The sequence below is a fragment of the Vidua chalybeata genome, chromosome 12 (genome assembly GCF_026979565.1).
Source record: "Vidua chalybeata isolate OUT-0048 chromosome 12, bVidCha1 merged haplotype, whole genome shotgun sequence".
Classification (NCBI taxonomy): domain Eukaryota; kingdom Metazoa; phylum Chordata; class Aves; order Passeriformes; family Viduidae; genus Vidua; species Vidua chalybeata.
The window spans coordinates 12,764,038-12,787,491 of NC_071541.1; the positions used below are offsets into that span (position 1 = coordinate 12,764,038).

Here is a 23,454-nt window from a genome sequence, read left to right on the forward strand (position 1 = left end):
GCATTCACAGCCACAGATTGAGGTTTAAAAGTCTGAATGTGAAGTCATGGAAAGGAACTCCCGAATTCCTCAGAGTAAGGATGTCCTGTTCCGCCATACAGGATCCAACACAGCACCTGGATTTAGGCTCTGAAAACTGCAATGAGGGCATAGAATTCCTCTGTGTCTCCAGTATGTTGTATGTCTGCTTACAGCCCTTACAGTGCAGAATCTCAGACCTCAGAGCCAGGGCTGTTTGCAGCCTGGCTGTTGTTGTCTCCTGCCATCCTGCCAGGTGTGCAGGAGCTCTGGGCTGCCTGGGGCTCAGGACAGTGTTTATTTGGGGACTGGAATGTGAAGGGGAACCCACCGGCCTCTAGGCCATGGCACATCATTAACAGGAGAACCAGGCGTGGAGCCAGAGGGAGAGGGGCCAAAAGATTATGAAATAAACTCCAAGTCATGAATTTTCTTTGATCTTCCTAAATGTATGTATTTAATGTTAATGAAATATTAGTAAGTCGCAGTTTTGACATAAGTTCATGTGCAGTGTAGCTGGAAACATGTCAAACCCCTGCACTTGGAATTGCAGATCTGTTCTGCTTAATGGCAGTGTGAAACAAACAGCTTGTCTTTATTTTTCCATTCAGTAAAGCACTGTATGATAGCTGCTGGTTAATTGGCAGTCCAGGTTAATATCTAGTCAGTTCCAGAATGGAAAAGGTCTTTCTTAGATTGCCTGTACAAGCAGCTTCTAATGAGAGGAAATGCAGAATTTAATCAACTCTACATTAGCTGTCTGGGTTTTTTCAGGGTTTCTGTTGCTTGTGTTAATTCACCTCAGTGTGAGGTTTTTCTGTTAATTTACCTTCGTTTCCTAACTCCTGACAGATGTATTGATTTCTGGATATTGCAGACCACTCAAGAGATCACTCAAGATTGCTGGATGCAACTTGTGCTTATGCTGCTGACACTTGAGTGGTTCTGCCCTGCCTATGGCCAATGAAATCTGAGGCCCTAAGGGTGGTGGTGGCCAGCCAGGGCAGCCTGTGAGCAGCCAGGAGCCAAACTTGGATTAACACATGGTGGGATAACATCATGCAAACTTCACTGTTGTCTTTGACCAGGAATATTTCACCACTTCCCTAAATGGCTCTTCATTGTACCCCAGCTATTATTTCAGGTTCTTGTCTTTGTAATGCTGTGATTAAAACAAAATGTCTCTGGATTTTCCTTTGTTTGCTTGCTGGTTTTGAGGAGACTGACAAGAGGAGGAATAACAAACCTCTTCCTGCTACCATCAGGGAGTGCAGGTGGTGCATGGGACCTTATGGATTTCAAGGAAAATTGTATCACCAATGCACACACTTAATTGTATGATCAAGTTGCCTTTGTGTCAATTTACTACAATTACTTAATAAATTCTCCTTGACATGCTGGCTGTTTTAGTAGAGGGATGCCTCTCCCAGGATTTAGTATGGACTCGTGGATGATTTAGTTACCTTTGTACAACACTGAACTATACTTAGAATTGCTTTAAAGTAACTTATTTTGTTTTTCTTGACCATATACCTCAGTTCTAGAAGAAGCACTGTTCTATAATTTTCCAGTCAGAATCTTTCTAAGATACTATGAAGCAAAGCAAATTCTCTGCTGTTTCAGTATAAAAACCCAGTCTTTTTAGTGCCAAAATCAATTGAGAATGTTGTTCTGGTTTTAGACTTGCTTCGCTCTGAAGGTACATAAAGCTTGAGATGCTTGGTTTAATTTATTTTTAGGTTTAAGTGTTTGCTGTGTTAAGGATTGTTGTAACATAGGTTGCTTTTTCAATTTTAACCTTTTTTAATTTTGTTTTGTTTTTTATCCTGCTGAAGGTTAAATACTGATAACATCCTGTGGAACAGAGCTTGAATGTGGGCTTTTTTTTTATTAAACTCCATGTTTCACGGGCATTTATTAGAGCTGTTTAATCTGAGGCCAATTTAACTAGTAGCAGACTAACAAAAATAATATTGTTGGGCTTCCTGCCATGACAAATGTTGACTTACCCTTATAAAGTTGACAAAAAACTAATAACCTTTAAAGTATGGAAACCTTTAATGCATATGGAAATACAGCCAGTTACTTGAAATCTGAAACAGAGTGGTTCTGTTTGAGTTTTCTGGCGCTGCTTGTGAATTAGGTATGAGACAAAGGTTACTGTACTGTTTCAATTTATAGTGTCTTCCATTTATTACACTCTTAACACTCTTGAGAGTAATTTAAGTTAAAACATTTTTCCTTAATGAATGCTCCTGTAGCACAGAATGAATGCTTTGGATGTCTGTTTGTCCTGATTCACATCAAAAAAGGAAAACAGTTAACCAGCATGTTTTTTATGGATGTTAAGCAAGGTAGCTACCTTAAATCCAGAATTATTGCTGTAAATGTCTCAGAACTTGCTGAGCTCCAGTAAGCCGAGATTCTAACGGGCATTGGCAATTTCAGCCACTTTGTGTGTGGGTTGAGAGAAGGTCAGCTGGCCTTTGAAGGTTGAAGGTAAACAGAATAAATTCTACTATTCTAAAATGCTAAGTTTCTGTACCAGTTTTCGCATAGCACTTATTTTCTGTGCTGGGTAAAAGCCTCAGTAAGTTCCTTTTGTTGAGTTTGGTTTTAAAATACAATCAGAAAAATCAACACAATATCCTGGTCACAGTAGTGCAGCAGACACAAGAATAATGGCCCCTCAGGGAAACATTTTCCCTTGTTTGTCGGATTCAGCACCAGTCCTCGGACATGGAGACTGTTGTTGGAGTTGCTGATAAGAGATGGGAGTCAGGTGGAAAAACAATCATAGCAGCAGTGAGCATAATTTGCTCTTCACTGGCAGGAAATCGGTGGCTAAGCCCTTGAGGGGCATAGAAGGGAAGAATTTTTGAAGTGAGGTACTGGAGCAAGTGAAGACCTTTTATATGGCACCTAGACTACTATTCAGTGTGTGTTATCCAGGTCATTTGCTTCTGATGTTCTTAGGGCAATATGGAGGGAATCTGGCCTCATTCTTTTTGTTTCCTTTCTTCCTGTTTGTTAGGAAATGAAAAGCAGTCTTTTGCTAGAGTAAGTTATCCACCAAAGAGTGATAATTAAGCTGTGTGTGGTCTTGAATGATAATGTATCAAAAACTGATACAGTTAAATGGGTTTAACTCACTCTGCTTTGAACTTCAGGAATATTCCATTCTTTACATATTCTGTTAAAAGAGTTTTTTAAAATTTTGCTGATGAAGGGCATCAAAGTATTACCTTCTTCCCCTAAATAGCCTTCTAGAAGCTCTCATATCTGTGTAGTGTGTTCTTGGATACAATATAACCAATTATTAGTGCCATTTTCACTAATGGAGAAGCAGAAATAGCATCAACTTAGCTGTCAGTGAATTGCAGCTAATATAAATGCCAAATTCTTCACAGGATCTTCTGCTTTAACACACTTCCATGGCTGATTGAATGCTCAGCTTGCCCTGGGAGCAGGTGCTGTGTGCTAAGATTCAGGCTTTTAAATGGTAATCTGTGTTGGGGTCTGTGCATCAGACCCAAAATAATGATACAAAAGTTACCTTTTTATCAGGATGTTATCATTTTGAAATTACCATATCACAGTTTAAAAAGCAAGACATCACTCCGTTCTGCAAGGCAAAAAGACTTAAATTTTACTGAAAAGGGAGCTGGCAGCTGTTAGTCTTCTCAGTGTGGCTTCCCAGTAATGCTGTGGTTGGAGCTGAATGCTGCATTTTCCTGCTGTCCCACAGCAGAAGGGTCATTTTTTGAGAGTTACACATTAAAAGATAGAGCTTTCCTTGCTTACTCAGTAGTCTAAGTCATTGGGTTAGAGTTTAATATATAGAAGATGCTGGAGATAGAATTGTACCTATACGTAAAGAGTAAATTAGAATGAAGAAGCAATTGGAAGCACTGTGTCCTTCATGCCTAGTTAGAGGCATGGCACCTTTGAAACTTCTTGTTTGATAGCTTTCCATCTTAAATTGGTGATAATCACTGGTTATGCTATGGTGATTAGTCTTTCTTCCTACTAATTCTTCAGAAAAGTATATTAGGAAAATGTATGAAGAAGGAGATAGTAGGTGTTTGAAATGTCCATTGTCTGGTTTTCAGAACTGTCCGTATTTTGGACACAGATTTGCGCCTTTTATCAGTTTGTTTACAGTTTCAAATTCTTTCTGAGGCTGCATGTATTCACGGTATTTGCAGCTTAAATTTTTTTTTGTCCCTGAATTCAAATGTTCCTGAAGTCATCTTGAGTTCAAATATACAGCTCCCTCCAAAAGCCATCTGCTCATTGTTCTAGCCTAGTCAGGTATTAATTTGACTTGACTTGACTGTTCAGCCTTTGAAGTTCCTGCACTCATGTTTCCCTCAGCTTTATTTAGCCTTATATCAAATTCAAAGCCCTGTCAGATTAATGTTACCTATTCACATATACCAGCTTCACATTTTGGAAACTCTGCCAAACTGTAGTCTGGGTCTTTTTTTTTTTTAACTTACTTCCCGTATTGCTTTGGCAAGCTTTCATAACTCTGAAAATACAGTCTAACATGCAATAATTTCAAAACTCTGAAATTATTATTTTTTTTTTTTAATACCAATCCTAATGGCTTTAAAAGGTCAGGCAGCACATTGTAACTCCTGAATTTTTTGTCGTAACTTGGCCCGGTTCCCAGTCTGGACAGGTGATGGTTGTTGCAATGGATCCAGCCTCTAAGCAATGGATCCCCTCTAAGTTCCCAGAGCTGTGAGGGCAGGAGGAGAGGAGCAGTGATGACTTTGGCAGCTCTGGACACAGTCTGGAGTCTGGTGCTCATTCCACCAGTGCAGCGAGTCCTCATGGAGCCTCCTCGTGCTGGGCAGACACCAGTCAAGATTCATAACCCCAAAGGGTCTTATGGTTGTGGGAATTCTGGTCAACTGGAAAATTGGAGAGTCTTCAGAGACAAATTAGTGAAATAATGAACATATTGGACAAATGTAAAAGTGCAGATTCTGGTCAGTATCTCTGGGTAAAGCAGAACAGTTCATGCAGTCCCCTCTTTCCATTTGTTTTGTTGGCTATGATGAACAGTCCTTGGTGAGAAAAACACCCACCTGTTCAGAACTTGCCCTTGACTGTGGAATTTTTCCCTCTCCAGATTGTTGGCCTCAGTAGTTTGTTCAGCTTCTCTGCAGTGCTGGTTTGGAGAGCTGACACAGCTTGAGAATGAGGGTGCTGATGAGAGGGGAGGCAGAGGCAGAATGGATGTAGACAGTACAGCAGAAATCCTGTGATCAGATGTGCAGCAGTTTCAGCACTGCTGTCTAGCAATTCTAGAATTACTCTGGTAGCGCTATATTTTCATTGCACTGTCAAAGCCTTATTTGTACAAACTTCATTTTACAACAGTAGAAAGGGTGACTCAGTGCTGATGGCTTTTGTTGTGATACTTCTCTGAATAAAATGACACCTGGAACACAAAGATTTGATGAGTTTTCACTTCCAGTTCAGTATCTTAACCTACCCCACAGTTTCTAATGAAGGGGAAAATCATGTTGTAAGTATTCAGGAAAGCTTTCCTGATACTTAAGAACTTATGGTTAACAAGATTTTCTTTCAGAACTCATTGGTAAAGGTGTAAAGTCTCAGGCTTCTGAAGTTATCTGTAGTTATATCATTTGAGAGAATCCTGTAATAATACTGATTTCTTTCCATAAAATTGAATTCTAAATTTAGACTGCATATTTAACTGTTTCAAATTCTGGTCAGAATTTTCCATGTGAAATCAGAACATGATAGATTGCATGAGGAATTCAAGGTGGGGTGCTGGCACAGAAGGGCAGGACTGCCGTTATCTGACCTGGCTTTGCCTGCTGGGGGAACAGCTGGCCTCTAGCGGCTCACAGCAAGGTTCCAGAAGACCTTCATCGTATTTGATGGTGGCTGAAACTCTGCTTGGAGTTCATCTTTAAAATCAGTTTCTGTTTTCAGTGAGGTTTTGCATCATGAACAATAAAAATTCTACTGCCTTAGCACTTTTCTCCTTGATATGGCTGGGGGCAATGGATACCAGAAGGGATAGAGCATAAAGAAGGAGTAATAATTTCTATTAATCCTAACCTCCTCTCCGTATCTCCTAGAAAGTCCATGCAATGTTCATTTCCAGATTTTGCTGTAGGGCTGGGGTGCTGGTGCCCGAGTGCCCCGTGCTGCTGAGGCAGAGCTGCTGGCACAGGCTGTGCTGCTGGCACTGCCTGCCCAGGGCTCTGTGTCCCTGCACTGCAGTGCAGCACCTTCCTGACCAGCTGGCTCTGCTCTGGGCACCAGCACTCAGAACAGTCAGAAACAGCTCATGCTTGTGCCACCAGTTAGAGAAGAACTGCACTGGAATCTCCAAGATTTTTCCTCTGTTTTGGGGAGTGGGGGAGGGGGTGGGATGCTGCTGCTGGAGAGAAGTATGTGAGACTAGAAGTATGAGAGTGCTGCAGTGACGTAAAAAATGCTCCTTCTGAAACCTGCCTCAAAGACATGGTTGCTGAAAAGGAAGGGTTATGAATAACAGTGCAGTGATGAAGATAAGGATTTAACTTGATTTAGACTGCTACAGTCCTTTAATGCCAGGTGTCACGTGTGGTGGAATACATTCTTTTTGCTAGAGGGTTAAACATTTTGTCGCTCATCTCAGCTGGCTTTTATGGATTTCCAGGTCTGCCTGCTGAGAAGTAAATTAAGTATGTAGCTGCTTCTCACCTTTCCTCTGTTGCTGCACTAATGGAAGAGAATTTTACTTGCCAGTAATAGAGATGGCGATCATCGCTGCTGAGATTTTTTTTTTTTTTTTTTGATGTCAAGAAGGAAAACAAATCTGCATTATTTCCAGAGGGATTTATGTTTCTGAAGAAAAGGATAATAGGCATGTTTCATTTTCTTAAAGCTATGTCCAGACAGTTGGAGGCATAGCAAACCTACACAAACTTTGTAAGCGCCGCTGAAAAAGAAAGATGGACTGCATTAGGATGTCCTTGAAATATGGTGTTGGATGGGGTTTTTAACTTCACATGGAAGGTTTGGTTCTTTTTCTGTTGCCTTTTGCATGTGCTGTTCGAGATCCATTAAATGTCAGATGGAGGTTAGGAAGCCAAGGGTAACTGTTCTATTTTTATGTATTTATAATCACTTTTTTCTGTGTTATGATATCTGGTGGGTTTTTTTTTAAATAAGTATCTCCAGGACAATTGGCATATTATTTTGGTTATACATTACTTCGGGTTCTGTTGTGCTGTTAAAATATATATATGAGAAGGACAACATTGAATTGAGTGCTTTATGGTAGATTTTGTTAATTTTCCTTTATATTTTATGCAAAAAATTGGTGTATGTAAGCATGTTATTAATGTGTTTGTATATGTGAGTATTTTCATAAGAACATGCATTCAGAGACAATAAGAGTTAAAGATTTCTGTCTAAATTATATCTTCTGGAAGAAAATATATTTAACTGAATAGAGTCACATGCTGACAGTGCCAGAAGCAAAGGCACAAACAGAATTGTTTATCTTTGAAAGCATTCCTTTCAGTGAAAAGATTATCATAATGTGCATTAGTTGCAAAGCACTGCTGAAAATTTTTCTGCTAAGAATGAGTAAAAATAATAAAATTGTTTTCTCTTTCTTTCCCTGCCTTCCCCTGTCCCTGGCCATGCCAGTTTCTCCATCATTACATTTTTCAGCAGTTTCCAGGACCTGTATGTACCAGCCAAGAGCAATCTGTCACTGTCAGCATTTGAAACTGCTTTTGTTTATTTACTGCCCTAATTACAGACCAGGTTTGCAAACACTCTCGCTACAAATGCTTTCTTAGGAAAATCAGCAGAACTGTTAGCAATCTTCACCTGATTATGCTCACACTCTCCTGACTTTTTTTCCCTTTCCCTCCTCCTCCCTGTGCTGCAGGAGCCCAGTAACAAGCGGGTCAAGCCTCTTTCCAGAGTGACATCCCTGGCCAGCCTCATCCCCCCTGTGCGAGCCACCCCGCTGAAGCGCTTCAGCCAGACTCTGCAGGTAAGGGCAGCAGTTCCTGCTGCTCCCGCTCAGCTGCAGCTCCTCCAGCCTCCCTGCAGCAGGGATGCACACGGGCACCCAGCACTGCAATGTGCCAAACAGCCACGGGCACCTTGTCACCACAAGGTCACTCAGCTTAAAACTCAACTCTCACCTCAAAGAAACCACTTCACTCAGCTTAAAACACCTAACTCTCACCTCAAATAAACCACTTCTCTGTTTAATGTTTTTCACTTACCAGGAGGAAAACTATTGCACCTGTAGCATATAAAAATGGTTTACTAAAGGATCACAGTTGCTTTTTAAATTTGATGAAGAGAATATTCCATAATGCTTTCTCTTAATGTTGGTTGTTTTCTTTGAAAATGATATTTTTGGTGTAGTTGGTCAGGTAGGACTGGTAAATTTCCTCCTGTAGAGTGAACTTTGCCCTTAGCTAAACAAAAGAGTTAGTGAATAATTGGAACATTCCAAGTCATTTTCTGAAGGTGATGATGAAAATTAATAAAGGGCTAACAAATTTTAAATGCAGTTTCTATGTTAGAGATTAAGAATGTAATATTGTACATACTTGGAGACTAATGAAACTTTAATTTATAAAGGATTTGTTCCTTCAGACCTAGAGATGGCAAAGCATTGGGGTACTCAACTCCTAATGGCAGTGACAGCTGGGAGCTGCAGCACTGCTCTGGGTCTGGTCCAGAAAGCCACAGTTTCCTCTTTAGAAGAGTTTATGTAAGAAGACATGTCAAAGATCTAAAGAAAATTATTTAACAAGCTTAATTTCTTCAAGAGGAACTGTAAAAGTAACTTGAATGTGTTAGAAATGTTCCTTAGTCAAAATTACCTAAATTAGAGCTTTACTGAAGTTACCTGTTAAGGAGGAAAGAAATAAAACTTCAGAGTCTTTTGAGAAATAAAAAGTCATGGGAAAGAAGGCCATTCTTCTGTAGCTGTAATTACTTAGAAAATTGATATCACAGGGTTTTCTGACATTGGTTTTCCTGTCTTTGGTTCCTGTGATGTTGAAAGTGCAGATTTCTGCACAGGGTTGGAGGATCAGCCAAATGTCTGCACCCCGCCAGGCTTGGTGCAGGTGAGGTCTGCGTGACTCGAGCAGAGCTCCCTGTATCCCCTGGGCTCTGTGAATCTCCTGCAGAGTCTGCCTCCAGGAGAAACTGGCCCAGCTCTGGAAAGGCTACATCAGTTCCAGTTGTGAGGAGTGTGGAAAAAGATTTAATTTTTGCCCAAACTGCTGCTGAGTGGGCTGCTTCCCTTTCCACAGCCTTAGGCAGCTGTTGGCCTCATTTAGATACCTGTGCTATTGTTCTGCAGTGAAAGCCTCTGAGCCTGCACAATGCAGTGCCCAGAACAATATTGGATTTAATAAAGTTTCAGACTAACCAAAACAACTATTCTTTCATGTATGCAATAGCAGCTTCCTAAAATGAGAACTATATTAATGTGTTTCAGGGTGAATTTTGTCAAAAATAGGAGGGAAAATAACAGCTTTGTTGCAAGTCCTACTGTTGCAAGCATTTCTGTTTTGCTCTGTTCATACTGCCCATAAGAATATATTTTAATTAGCAGATTAAACAGTGATGTTTAATCCCCTCTAACTATGTGCTTGAAGGAGCTGTGATGAGAAATCAGCTTCTGTGTTCTCCAGATCCTGCTGGTCATGTCTCAGCTGTAAATTGACTTCTTATCTGGTTTTCTCAATAGCTATAGAGCAGGGACAAAAAAGACTGACCTTGTGCTCAGGTGTCCCACTTGGAATTACTTAGAAACATTCTGGGAAGTACATATTGCTATTTCACATTTTGACATAGCTGTCACTGTGTCTTGAGAACAGTATAGGTTTCTTTTCATCATGTGACCTCCTGTAGAAAAGAAAAAAATTGTTGATTTTTCTTACTGAGTGAACTTTTATGTATCTTCATTGTTATTTCAATCAAAACTCATGTTTCTTCTTGCATTGCTGCTAGATGATGTGTCTGTAAAATGAAGAAAACTACTGTAATCACCACAACATGCAGAACAAACAACTTCTTCCCCTGGAAGAAAACAAAATAAAGGCAAAAGAACATCCATCTAAAAAGACACTCCAACAGCATCAGTAAAATGAGTTAGAAGCTCATTTTTCCTCATAAAGGAATTCTGAGATTCCTTTATGGCATTTCAAACAAACCTTCTTAGGTATTCTTCTAAATGGAAGATACATGGAAGAGGAAAAAAACTTTTTGTGTATAATTTTCCTTACCTCTGTACATGTGACTTCCACTTGACATTAATGGACATTCAGCATGCAGCATGAGGAGGAACATTTCTGCCTGGGATTTGAATAGTTTCTTTTAAGATACGTTCTTAGCTACTTTTTATGTTTTGCATATTTTATTGATTACAGAAGTATTTGATTTTTTTGTGTATACTTCACTTTATTCCAATTTTCCACTTATTTTCAATACTTTTTTTCATAAGGATGCCAAGTAAAAAATATTTAGTCTTTCAGGTTTTCTTTTTGGGCCTTCTTTTTGGTTTTTTGTTTGTTTGGTTAGTTTGTTTTTGTTATTGACTATTTGTAGTCATTCTGTTGCTGTCATGTAGGGCAGTGCATAGCAGCAGACTAATAAAATGCTGTTAGTTTCATTCTGCCAGCTGCACTCTGTCTGTGCAGCTGCAGGATACCTGATGCCAAACGGGGATTCTTACTTGTTAATCCACCTGGGAAGCCAGTTTATTTCATAGCTGTATTTCCAGTCTCCATCAAGCTACACTAATGATTGTTATGATGTGCCTGGTCTTATTCACAGCTGTGCTGTTTGGCTTAAAGCAGAAAATAGGATCAGAAAAAGAACTCCAGCTGATGCTGAAGAAAGAAATTGAAGTCTGGCTGGCTTCCTCTGCAACTTCCATTTTAATCAGTGTGTCTTGAATTTAAGTAGGGAGTCCAAATTGCTTTCCTCTGTCTTAGGACACAAAAATTTTATAAAAATCCTCAAGAAGAAAATGGTTTTTAATATCAGTTCTGAATGCCACAGCTTTGATTAGTAGTGGCCTTTGCCCACTACATAAAGTTGTTTGCTTTACTGCAGCTCTAATTAAGGGTTGTTAATTGCATTGATTAACATCGGTAACACATAGACCCTTAAGGAAACAGTCTTATAACAGCCAGGGAAGTCTGTTGCCAGAGAAATATGGCAAACAACATGAGGGGCTGTGGATGGATTTTCCCTAGCTCCTTTAGTTTTTGTAATTATATGAAAATTTTAATCATCCCATGACACCATAATTTTTAAACAGTGTGTGGGACATGTTTTTTAAGGAAGCCAGAAGCTTCCTTATAGGAAAGTATTTTTAAAAGACTGGAGATGTAGGAATGCTCTTTTGACATTCCTGCAGTTCTTTCATGGGATTCTATCACATGAATAGATTTTAAATTTTTTCTTCTTGACAAGTACAAAGCAAAAATAGCATCAGAGTATCTCCAAACTTGTTTTTAGAATTTTTTGGTAGAACTTCAGTTTAGGGCTGCATTCCACTAATAAGTAACCTCAGTCCTGTGTCCCTTACACTTTGTATGGTTGATGGTTAAATGGCTGATGTATGACAGAAATCAATTAAATATATACTCTTTGTGTCTAGGTAGCAAGGGTAACCAAACAAGTAAGCAGGATTTTGGGGAGTTTGGTTTCATTTTGAGTCTTTTAGCCTCTTTGTGCTCCTTCTGCCCAGTGAGGACAGTTTAGGGCTGTCTGTTCATTGAATTGAAACTCTGTTTGATAATTTCTGATAGCTTAGTGTACTGCAATATTCTGCACTATCTCTGTGGTATACTCTTGGTGCTTTTTGTATGAGAATGCATTGCAGAAGTTTTGTACATGTTGAGGACAGGACATGGACAGAGTTCACTGCAGGAATGGAGGCCCTGCCCTTCCATGAGAATGTATTGAAATAATTTCTCTTACATTCCTGGTACTAAGGGTTGCTATGAAGTTCAAAGTGCAAACTGATCCTGAGAACATTTGTTTGTTGTCCTTAACCTTAGAAAATGAGCAAAGTGAGGGTGTGACACGAAAGTGATGCAACATAAACCCCATTGTCTCTTCCCAGCGCTCCATCAGTTTCCGCAGCGAGAGTCGCCCCGACCTGTTCAGCCCGCGGCCGTGGACTCGCAATGTGCCCCCTGCTAACACCAAGAGGAGAGACAGCAAACTCTGGAGTGAGACCTTCGATGTCTGTGTCAACCACATGCTTACATCCAAGGAAATCAAGAGGCAAGAGGTATAGATGTACATATGTATATTTTTTTTAACCATAAATTTCATGTTCAAAAGTTGCCTTTAAAGCATAGAGTTGGGAATGCTCACAGGCACTGGGGTAGCACTGGAAGATGTCCTGCAATTAAAATGTGTCACCACCTCCACTAGAAGCAGAATTCCATCTCTGGTATCTAGGACTCGAGCTGTATTAGATTAATGTATTCTTTGTTCAATCCAGCTCATTGTATTCCCTTAACAAACCCAAAGTCACTGAGATGTTTTGTGATTGGCTGCATGTGTGTGCGAGTTCTGTCTGATGGTTGATATTTTGGTGATTCATTTTGTTCTTCTGGTAATGTGAGGTGAGTATGCTGTGCCAGGAGCAGGTGTCCATCAGGTGATACAGACACACAAAATGCACCATCATTTCCCTTTTGGAAAAGACTGTCTTTGAGGAAGTTTCCGGTGCTAGACAGGTGACACACTGATCAAAAGATGTGTCTTCCAAAGCTAAAAAGAAGCGTGCCAGGGGTTTTAATGTGTCAGACAAGACAAAGTCTAAATAGTTCATATTATAGTCAACACAGAGCTCCTTCAAATCAAGGTATTTTTATTTTCTGAAGAAATGTCTAGCAGTATCAACAAAGCTTGTAGCAATCTCCCTGAGAATATTTCAGGGACTGAGTCATAAATCAAACAACAGTAGTGTCAAGCATTTCCTGTGCAAATTTTAACATTGTACAGGAATTCATAGGAAATAAATTTGTAATTGAGAACTTCAAAGGCAGCTTACTGAAAATTAAACTGTAGAAACTGTTTGCACAGCTTACTGATTGAAAGCTTTGACAGTAAAGCAAGGAATTCTAGCCCAAAATGTCCTTAACTCTTACTGTACCCCAGTTTAAAGAGGAAATCATGCAATAAGTTAATAACAATGGGGGTTTGATAAACCAGTGAATTAGGATGATGTTATTTTTAATCTGCCAGCTTTAAAGTCCCAAATATGCTTTAAGAGGAGTAACTAACATCAGTCAACAGTTATCTACAGCTCAGCCTTTGTAACAAAAAAATGAACTGATACCAAAATAAAAGTGCTCAGTACCATGAAATGCTTTAAGTAAGATCTGTCTCCTACTTGGTAGAATCCCCTGTAATTTCTGCATGTGCTAAAGTGGAACACAACAAACTCCTGTGCAAGCAATTGTGTAAGTGGCTAAGTCAAAGTTAAAACACCACAATGAAGGTAGTTTCCTACATCTGGGAATATATCCCTTTGGAAAAAAAAATTCTTTGTCTATTTGAGATAAGCTTTTAATAAACATTCTAGTATAACTGTTTTAAAAAACAATGCACTTGATTCTGTAGTTATGGAATAAAGCCTTACTTTATTTCTGTAGGTTTAGTAGAGAAATGTTGTTACATGGTGTTAAGACAGCTGTTCAAAATATAACACCAACCCAGGAAGTGGAGCATAGATTAAATAAAGATACTTTCTAATATTTTTGTCTGTTTTTACAGGCTATCTTTGAACTTTCCCAGGGAGAAGAAGACCTGATAGAAGACCTGAAGTTGGCAAAAAAGGTACGTTTAAAAAACAAAATCAAAAACCAAACCACAACAAAGAGTACTAACTGGTTCATAACACATTTAAAACAATCTTTGGTTTTTATAATTGCTAAGACAGTAAAAGAGGAAAATATCCAAAACATATTTAAATCTTCCCATTCTTTCTGAAACACTTAAGTGTTATATAAAAACACTTAAGTGTTTCAGTGAAACACTTCAGTGTTTCAGAAAGGCAGCAGCCTTTTTTTTTTAATATGAAATTGATAGTTTATGAAACTTACTTACAGAGACCACTGAATTCTATAATGAATTTTGCAACCAACAAACACATGTTTGTTTTTCTTTTCAGGCTTATCATGACCCAATGCTTAAGCTTTCCATAATGACAGAGCAAGAGTTGAACCAAATTTTTGGAACACTGGACTCTCTAATTCCTCTGCATGAAGGTAAAACTCAAATAGTCTTTGTCTGCATAATTATAGCACAAAGATTTAAAGTCAGGTTTATTAAAGTGAAGTTTCTCTTCTTTTTTTCTGTTCACTCTCAGATCTTCTTAGGCGACTTCAAGAAGTCAGGAAACCTGATGGATCAACAGATCATGTTGGCCACATCCTCGTGGCTTGGGTAAGGCGGAGTTTATAACCAATTTTGAGACTTCAGTCTGGAGATGTAATGTCCCTTTTCTCAGACAATTTCCTTTCTATAAAGTGTCAAAAAGATAGTCTTGAAATACTTTTAGAAGGTAAGGCAACTATTTAGGGACAAAATAGAGTATTTTCTCTTTTCAGGAATTTTCCATTAAAAGATTTAGACTGGGATATTGTTTTAAAAGCTTTTTCTATTCAGGAGTTGAGCACTATTTAATATAGTGTAAATAAAAATCAAGAGTCAAATTAGAGTTTTTCTTATGTAGGTCCTTTAAGAATCTGCCCCTGTTTATGTTCTGCTTTCCTTAGAAAGTTAGACAGGGGCACAAGAGAGATGTTGCTGCCTCATAAAAGATAAAACAGATAGGTTTGTGTTCACTAGCATCCAACAGCATGAACACTGAAAACAGCTCTTGTTAGTTGATAAAATTGTTCATTATTATCAGAAAGAGTTATTTTTGGTTTGGATATGTGAGAAGTATGCTTTTAAGTAAATATAAGTAATGAAATTTAGCAGGGAAAAAAAGGCTTGAAATTTTAAAGGAATTAAGTAATGATATTTAGCAGCTGTATGTGAAAGTGTGGCCTATGGTCAACAAGGGAAGCATTATATAATGTATATAATGCAAATAGTTAATGATAAATAATTTATAAATGTCAAAAAAAAATCTCAGTTTTCTTTGCAGAAAGTAATTTAAAATGTATTTTCTGATGTGTGTTGAACATCAGTGAACTTCTATTGGTTCAAATATATTCAAGTCTAATTTCCTTTTTTAAAAGATTTTGCATATTTGGGAGTTAATACAGCAGGTTTTGTAAATGTACATATTGCTCTAATCAACAGACAAGTTACTTTTTTTCAGATTTATATATATACAGTTTTGTCATCTTAGTTTGGTCAAGGTTCATGTGGGCAGTATAAAAGTTTAATTGTAGAAGTTTGCTGATCTGAAAAAGGCCAGGTTTGGGAGTACTCATTCCTAGGCTTTTACTTTCATTCATAATTAAAGCCAGGCTTCTGTGTTCAAGTGTTGTCTGCACTAAATAGTGCTCAGTGTTAAGTAATTCATCTTTTCAATGCTTTGCAATAGTAACAGAGATCTGTAGGATCTGAGTCATGAGCAAGTGCTTCTAAGTTACGTAAATGTTGAACAAGGTGGTCTGGGGACCCTTGTAAAGGTTGTATTTGTTGGAAACATTGCATCAATAAACTCTGGATAAATCTCCAGCTAAAGGAGTCTCAGCAGGAATTCTGATGTCCTGAATCACCTGAACCTTCCAGTGCAGAAAATCGTGCTTTGCTTCAGCTACAGAATAATTCCTTCTTTCCTCAGCTGCCATGCCTGAACTCCTATGACAGCTACTGCAGCAATCAAGTAGCAGCCAAAGCTTTATTGGACCACAAGAAACAAGATCACAGAGTGCAAGATTTCCTGCAGCGCTGCCTGGAGTCTCCCTTCAGCCGCAAGCTGGACCTGTGGAATTTCCTTGACATCCCCAGAAGCCGTTTGGTTAAATACCCACTACTGCTCAGAGAAATTTTAAGACACACACCAAATGATCACCCAGATCAACAGCATCTGGAAGAAGCTGTGAGTTACTGTTGGGTTTGGGGTGTTTTAGGAGATCATAGCAGTTTTAGCTTATTAGTGAATGAAAGGAAACTACATAAAATATAAAAAAGCAGAAATATTTATATGAACAGCTGAATATTGGATGTGTAATTAAAATTCATGTGTTTTCATTGTGTTTCTACAGATAAATATAATTCAGGGCATTGTGGCTGAAATCAACATAAAGACTGGTGAATCTGAGTGCCAGTATTACAAAGAGAGACTTATTTATCTTGAAGAAGGCCAAAGGGATTCATTGATTGATAATTCACGTGCTGTGTGTTGTCATGGGGAGCTGAAGAACAACAGGGGAGTGGTAAGGAATAAATATTTTGTCATAAATAACTTTAAAAGATATCTTCATTTTGCACGACAGCTAAAAGAGCTGTGAATGCACACGGAGAAGCATCACTCTCTAATATAGAGGAAGTTGATAAATATTAATTATTATATATAACACTCATCTTTTTTGTTAGTAATTAAGTATCTGTATAGGGACATAATAAGATTATATGTACCTCTGTCTCTTATGGAGCCTATCAATATCCTGGATAAATTATAAATCTGATCAATTTCAATACTTGCAGGGAAAGCCCCCAAATTTTTGGTGTCAGAGATGTGATATTAATGTCTATAAAGAACACACCAACAAATTTTAAGTTTGTCAAAGGCTGTGGTTATTCAAAATGCTTTACTTGAGTCTTTGTTGAGATCAAGGTTAATTTATTGACCAGAGGAATTTGGTACTTTGAATTCCAGTCTCTGGGGCACTGCACTACTGATAAGTTTCACAAACTGAGCTTTCAGTTAAAAAGGAGAAAAAAATAACTTTATTAGTAGAAGAGAACTCTTTCCTAGCTTCCCCCCCAGCTCAGTGTTAAATAGAACTTTTGAATGGACAAACAATGAAAAAAGATCTTTTTTCTTTACTGACACTAATGGAAGTATGACACTTATGTAAGTAGATAAAACTTAGGGAAAATTTATTTTAGAAGGCAACAAAGAAAGCAGTGCATTTTTTCAGTTGTGGAACTGCTTCTACAGAGCATGGTTATGCATGCAGTGGAAGGGTCCTGTTTCACCACACAGCTGAGGGGAAAGGTGGAGCAGGTGCTGTTTCCTGGTTCACCTGGTGAAGGTCAGGCAGGTAGTTCAACCCCAAACTACCAGGAAGAAACTGACCATTTTCATCTTTCTGCTGAACTTTATTTGCTCCATTTGGTTTAATGATGTTTCAAGAAAGGAATAATGCTATATTATCTATTAATCTTTTAACAGAAACTGCATGTCTTCCTCTTTGAAGAGGTGCTGGTGATCACTCGGGCGGTGACCCACAACGAGCAGCTGTGCTACCAGCTGTACCGGCAGCCGATTCCCGTCAGGGAGCTGCTGCTGGAGGACCTGCAGGACGGAGAGGTGCGCCTGGGCGGATCCCTACGCGGAGCGTTCAGCAACAACGAGAGAAGTATGGCAACAGCTTGTTCTGTTTGCTCATGTAGGGTCATCATAACTGTAAGATACCTGCCAATGTGACATCAGAATAGTCTCTCTAAAATTAACATTATCTCCAGCCAACATACTGAATTTTGTTTCAGACTGGTTTATTACGTTCTAAGTTGTTTCTTTTCAATTCTTCCTCAAAGCTCACTATATTGATAATAGAATTTCTCCACACACCTGCTCCTGTACTGAATTGAGAAAGGGAGAACATACAGACTGTAATGGCAAAGTTTTGTAGTTTTGCAAATTTTGCCTTGCAAAGTTATAAGCAAGAGTATTTTGAAATCTTGAGCTTCAGCTGTTTTGCCTTTCCTTGTACTGGACACACTGATTGCTATTCAATAACTCTTTAAGCTGGCAGATACTGTAGTACTCAGGGTCAAGACTGCAGCTATTCATGTTTATACTTACTTCCAGTTAAGTATATTATGAAGATGCTTTTTCTATTACAAGGGTCCTTTAAATCTAATCTGGTCAAAACTTAAAGGGGTTTTTTTGTATGCATCCACTGTATTAGTGAAGTGAAAGGAAGAGAGCAGGCAGTCTTTGGCTGGCACAAGGATGCTGTTCCCAGTTCAGTGAAGGTTATGGAAATTCACTTTGCAGAGAAGTAGGAGAAGAGGCATTAAAGTGTGGAAGAAGCCTTAATCTTGCTGATTCACCTTAAGCTTTATGGATAGCTCATGCATGGCAGAACCAAAAATACTTACTCCAGCAATATGAAGTTACTAGAAGTGCTTGTGGTGTTCTGTGTTCTTCTCCCAGAAACAAGAAGATACCCAGACTCTTTTCTCTGGTCTCACATGATCTTGTCTGACCTTAAGGCAAAGATTGTGCAGATTTTCTTACTTAATATATACTCTTTTGATTATAAAATCCATTCATCCAAAGCATTCAGGGGTTTGATATATATCGTTTCTTTCAGTCAAAAACTTCTTTAGAGTCAGCTTCAAAAATGGATCCCAAAGCCAGACTCACTCTCTCCAAGCCAATGACTCCTTCAACAAGCAGCAGTGGCTCAACTGCATCCGGCAGGCCAAGGAGAAGGCTGCGTGTGCAGGCACGGCAGGCGGGCTGGAGGCACCTTTCCTTGTGTCACCCCACGGCCGCAGAGGGCCCCAGGGAGAGGCGCTGGAGCAGATGGAGCAGTCGGACTGTGAGTCAGACTGCAGCATGGACACCAGCGAGCTCAGCGCCGACTGCGAGCGCATGGAGCAGACGAACTCTTGTGAGAGCCAAAAGCAGATAGAAACCAATGTTTGACAAAAACTTACAGCTCATGGAAGAAAATCTGTCTCTTACCTGTACAGTATTTGCATTCCATACATGGAACCATTTGGAGAAGCACTTTTAGAATATTTTTTGTGACAATGTCAATGCAGTTCTTGTATTTTGTACCTGTGAGTGTTGTACTGTATAAGTCCATCTGTATAAGCTGGAATCTCTTGCAACTCATGTCCTGTGATTATATTCCATAAACACCCAAGGTGGATGAAAGAGGTACTTGACCAGTTATTCTCAATGTCCTGCTGTAAACAGAATCTCTCAACTACTGTTTATATATGCATTACATAAAAAACCTTTCCCTAATTTTTAAGTACTTTATTTGCCCTTTAAAGGGGAAGATGTGGACTTAATATGGAATTTCAGGATGGGTATCAAGATAATAAGTTTTCTTAAAGGTATGGAAAGAAAAAGTAGTTTCTTGGAACAAAAAAGAAAACTATCTTGCAATAAGCTATCCAAAGTCCTGTTAGCAAGAACTATAAACAGTGGGCCATAGAACCAGGGACTCTTTAGGGATTTATTTTTCAAAATGAAGCACTGTCCTAAGATCCAGCAGCCAAACTTACTAAAATCTGGACATTTCAAATGGTCAGCATAGTAAGATGGTTTATTTTTCAAAGAATGTAATGCTAAAAATAATCAACTGAAAAAACCACAACCAATCCTTTACAGCCAGCACTGACTCAAATGAAATGCTGAGAATACTGGATGTTTGTAAATAACCTGGTAATTTGCTTTCAGTGCCATATATATATTATCTCAAACAGAATAAGAAGGGAAAGGAGCTTTTGCTTGTGAATAGGCCCTCTTCAGCATTTTGCACTCCACTGACCTCCACTGTTGGTTTTAAGCGCCACTAATGTTAAAACATTTAATTTTCTGTAAATGTCTGTTTACAATTACATGTAGTTGGTTTTTAAAACTAAGTGATGATTTTATACAAATAGTGCTCTACATATATACCCTGTGGGATTATGTAGAGAGAGTTTAAACAAAAAGGGAATTTTTTGTCCTTTAGGATGTATTACATCGTTTTTACTTTCCTCAAGTTTTGTTTTAAAAGTTTTTGTTGCATTTCATTTTGTACTGTAATTGGAAGTGTTACTGTGTTTTCTGGTGGCTGATTTAACCTACTCATTATGATGAGAAGCAGATGAGTCACTTAAATGCAGTCTAAAACATGTAGTGATCATCCTGTTATTTTTCAGGAATCCCTGGGTAGTATTTTATTTCTTACTGTAAGAAATAATGCCAGTGCTGTATGGCAAACTATGAAAATCATATATTATAAATTTTAAATGCTTCTTGGTATTACACAAGATAACCTGTGCAAAGTACTTGTAACAACAAAAGTAGAAAAAACTGCTAAGTTATTGCCAAAAATATTTTCTTGTGTTCTACAAGTTTACATAAAATTTACTAGTTATCTTACATATATATATGCTGATGTGCATTACAGAAATCAGTGTGACAAGATGATAAACAATATAAAACAAGGTATTTTTATTTTTAAAAAAATGGCATTTTTACCCTATAGAACATATTTCTGTATTTATAGTTTTTAAAAAAAATCAATTTTCTTTTTTGTTTCAGGCTTTGTAATTTATTTCAACTGCTTCGTTTTTAGAGTTGAATGAGTGAAGATGAAAGGAAAAATCTGCAAAAGAAAAGGCATAGGGAAGTTGTTAAGCAAAAATGTTGAAAAAGAGCAAAAAGCATGTAAAATGTTCAGATGGAGAAGAAAGAATGAATGTGTGTATTGACTTTTTTTTTTTTTAATAATGGCCTTAAACTTTTCTGGAAGCATTTCAAATAAATTACATTAAACCACTTTGATTTTTATTTGGTTTGGTTGGTTGTGGAAGAAGACTACAAAAAGATTTCAGTGTTACATGCAGTGAGGCTTTAATGTAAATGACCAAAGCTTGTATTTTGTTTCTTACAAAGTGATACATATTTGGATCTAATTTGCTAAATGCACAATAGTAACAGAAACAAGTCACTGGACTCAATTCAGCACATTCCCCAAGGTTCTGTATGGCATAATTAATTTAGTAAGTAGGTGGAACAAAAATTTACTGTCCTGTCATCAGTTTCTCTCTCATAATTCCTTGTGGGTCACAATTGAAATTATTAATTTTGGGGTATTCCAGCCAGCCAGGAAATCTCAGAAGACTAATTTACATTTGTTTAGTATAATTTAGCCACCTACTCACTGTTCAGCATTCTGGAATGGAAGTGTTTTGGTTGTGCTTTGTAGTTGACATGCATTTAGCTACTGATTGATCTAATAAATCCTAATGATGTTTTTCTCTTCAAATCATCCTAGGGATTAAGCTTTCCAGTTTAAGAATACTGATATCATGCTAGATTTGGTAAGCTGGTTTTAGTTCTAGCACTTTTAAAATGCCACTGCTTTTGAAAGGATGACTTGATTGGGGCAGGAGGATGGTGGTGGAGGGGTGGGCTTGGACAGTAAAATGTACCAAAAAGGATGGGTAAAATGTAAAATTATGAGGTGAAGTAAAGAGGAAGAATCATATAAATAAATATGTTCAAGTGCTTGTCACAGTTAGTAATTCTGCTGTCCAGAGGGGAGTCTGAGAGGTTGCAGTAGTGAAGAGGCAAGAGGCAGTGAGTGAAAAGCCTGAGGTGTCAAGTGCTTCCAGGATCACCACGAGGAGATGGCAAAATGAGGAGTGGGATACAGACACTCCTCTAAACCTGCTGCACAAGCACTCTGGATCTCACACTCAGGGAAAAGGGTGAGTGACAGCTGTCTTGCTCTCAAGAGCAGCATGTCAGTGGTCTGAGGGGGCAGACCATCCCTTTGTGGCAGATCTGTTTCCTCTTCTGCTCCTGATGAGGAGAGTCAGTGTAGCTGTAGCTTATGAAAGACCTGATGGACCAGAAGAAATAAAGGCAAAAGCAGAAATTGTCTTGACCGAGAAAGAAAGGTAAGCAAAGAGAATGGCCTTGGGACTCTGAACTGTGTGGGTCCTCTGAGACTACAACACAAAACTGAACTGTCTGTGGCCTTTGTTTCCCCAGATTTGCTCTGCAGCACTGAAAAGAACAAAGCGGGGATGATGTCGGGAACACAAAGGTCTGTAATGAGACACCAGGAACAGTAAGTTTGAGATCTATGAAGCTCAGTGCCAAGAGCAGTTGCTAGAATCTGGGTAAGGATAGGGCCAAAATTGCAAGGTACAAAAAGTATTTCTCCTATTTAACATGACCCACCTGAACCAGGGCTTCTGCCTTTGGAATGCTTCTGTGGCAGTGGGAACCAGGTCGCTTGAAGTTTCACAGAATTTCCAGAATTTGAAAGCTGTATCAGAACTGTCAGATAGCAGTTTAATGGATTGTACTTTCTGATAAAAATGAGGTTTTATGGTGACACTGCCTGGCACTTAGACAAATCTTGATTCCCAGATCTAACAGAGTCTGAAACCAAGTTCCACATACATAGAAGATGATTTGTTTCCTTTTAAAAGGGGGTTTCAGATCCAGAATGGGCAGCTCTTCCATATTTAATGCTTATTAATGAATACTGATTTTAAAATACTGTAATGTGTTCTGCAGGTTGGTGCTGCCATCTCTTGGAAATAATGTCGTTTCACAGCTGATTTGATTACAGGAAATTTTAAATATTTTAAGAAATTACATGTATTAATTATAAAATGAAAGTATTAAAAAAATACAAGTAGATATTTTCAGTCTTTTACTGAAGCTTTTGAAGAAATGAGATGTGTTTTGCATCATTACAGTGGTAAGGGAAAGTAAAATGATAATTTGGGGTTATTTAAATTGTAACAATATACTCAGATTGATTAATTTCAAATTTCTAATTTAGTTTTCAAATTCTCAAATTTGCATTCATAAAAGGATACTGAAGTAATGGCTGGGGGAAGCACCCAAGTTTGCTCCTTGAGCATGCAACCCTCCCTTCTGTCTTCCTTTGTGGCTCTTAATCTGATTTAAATCTGTATTACTAATGTGATAAAATCATCTGATTTCAGAATCAAAGGGATCTTTGTACTGGAGTGTGTTAGAAATGAGAAGCTTGACTCAGCCAATATATCAAGCAGCAATTCTATTTATTAATTAATATGGTAATGTATGAGCAAAGACAGTGCTGGGTGCAGTGGTGGGGGTTTTCCCCTCCAACTGCACACTGACTGTTGGGCTTGCTGGTATTTATTGATCATATTCATACATATTCATAAGCTTTCCCCAGCGGTTTCCATTTCCCGTTTTTACGCATGCTGTCAGCAGTTTCTATTTCTACCTTTTGACGTCACAATTCTATACTTTAGGATCATAAATCTACAATGGTGATGTCTGGTTCCTTTCCTTTTTCTATACTCTACTGGGATCTATTCCAGGTTTCAGTATCTTCACATCCCAGAATGTGTGTCCAGATGGTGGGGTCCAGCTTCTATTTTCTAGGACCATTAACCTATGATAGTGATGTCCACCTTCCCCTTTCAAAATCATTAATCAGCAACATTGAT

General features: G+C 38.4%; 1 protein-coding gene across 1 annotated transcript in view; it reads left to right on the top strand.

The window, feature by feature from the left end:
• The window catches only part of ARHGEF3 (Rho guanine nucleotide exchange factor 3), a 106,933-nt gene extending 86,154 nt beyond the window's left edge, over positions 1–20,779 (top strand). Inside the window, 10 exon segments of the mRNA XM_053954015.1 lie at positions 7,955–8,062; positions 12,176–12,346; positions 13,843–13,905; positions 14,240–14,336; positions 14,438–14,514; positions 15,872–16,129; positions 16,296–16,466; positions 17,429–17,615; positions 18,576–19,150; positions 20,531–20,779. Coding sequence (XP_053809990.1) covers positions 7,955–8,062; positions 12,176–12,346; positions 13,843–13,905; positions 14,240–14,336; positions 14,438–14,514; positions 15,872–16,129; positions 16,296–16,466; positions 17,429–17,615; positions 18,576–18,913 — 1,470 coding nt within the window. The 3' untranslated portion in view covers positions 18,914–19,150; positions 20,531–20,779.
• The last annotated feature ends 2,675 nt before the right edge of the window (positions 20,780–23,454 follow it).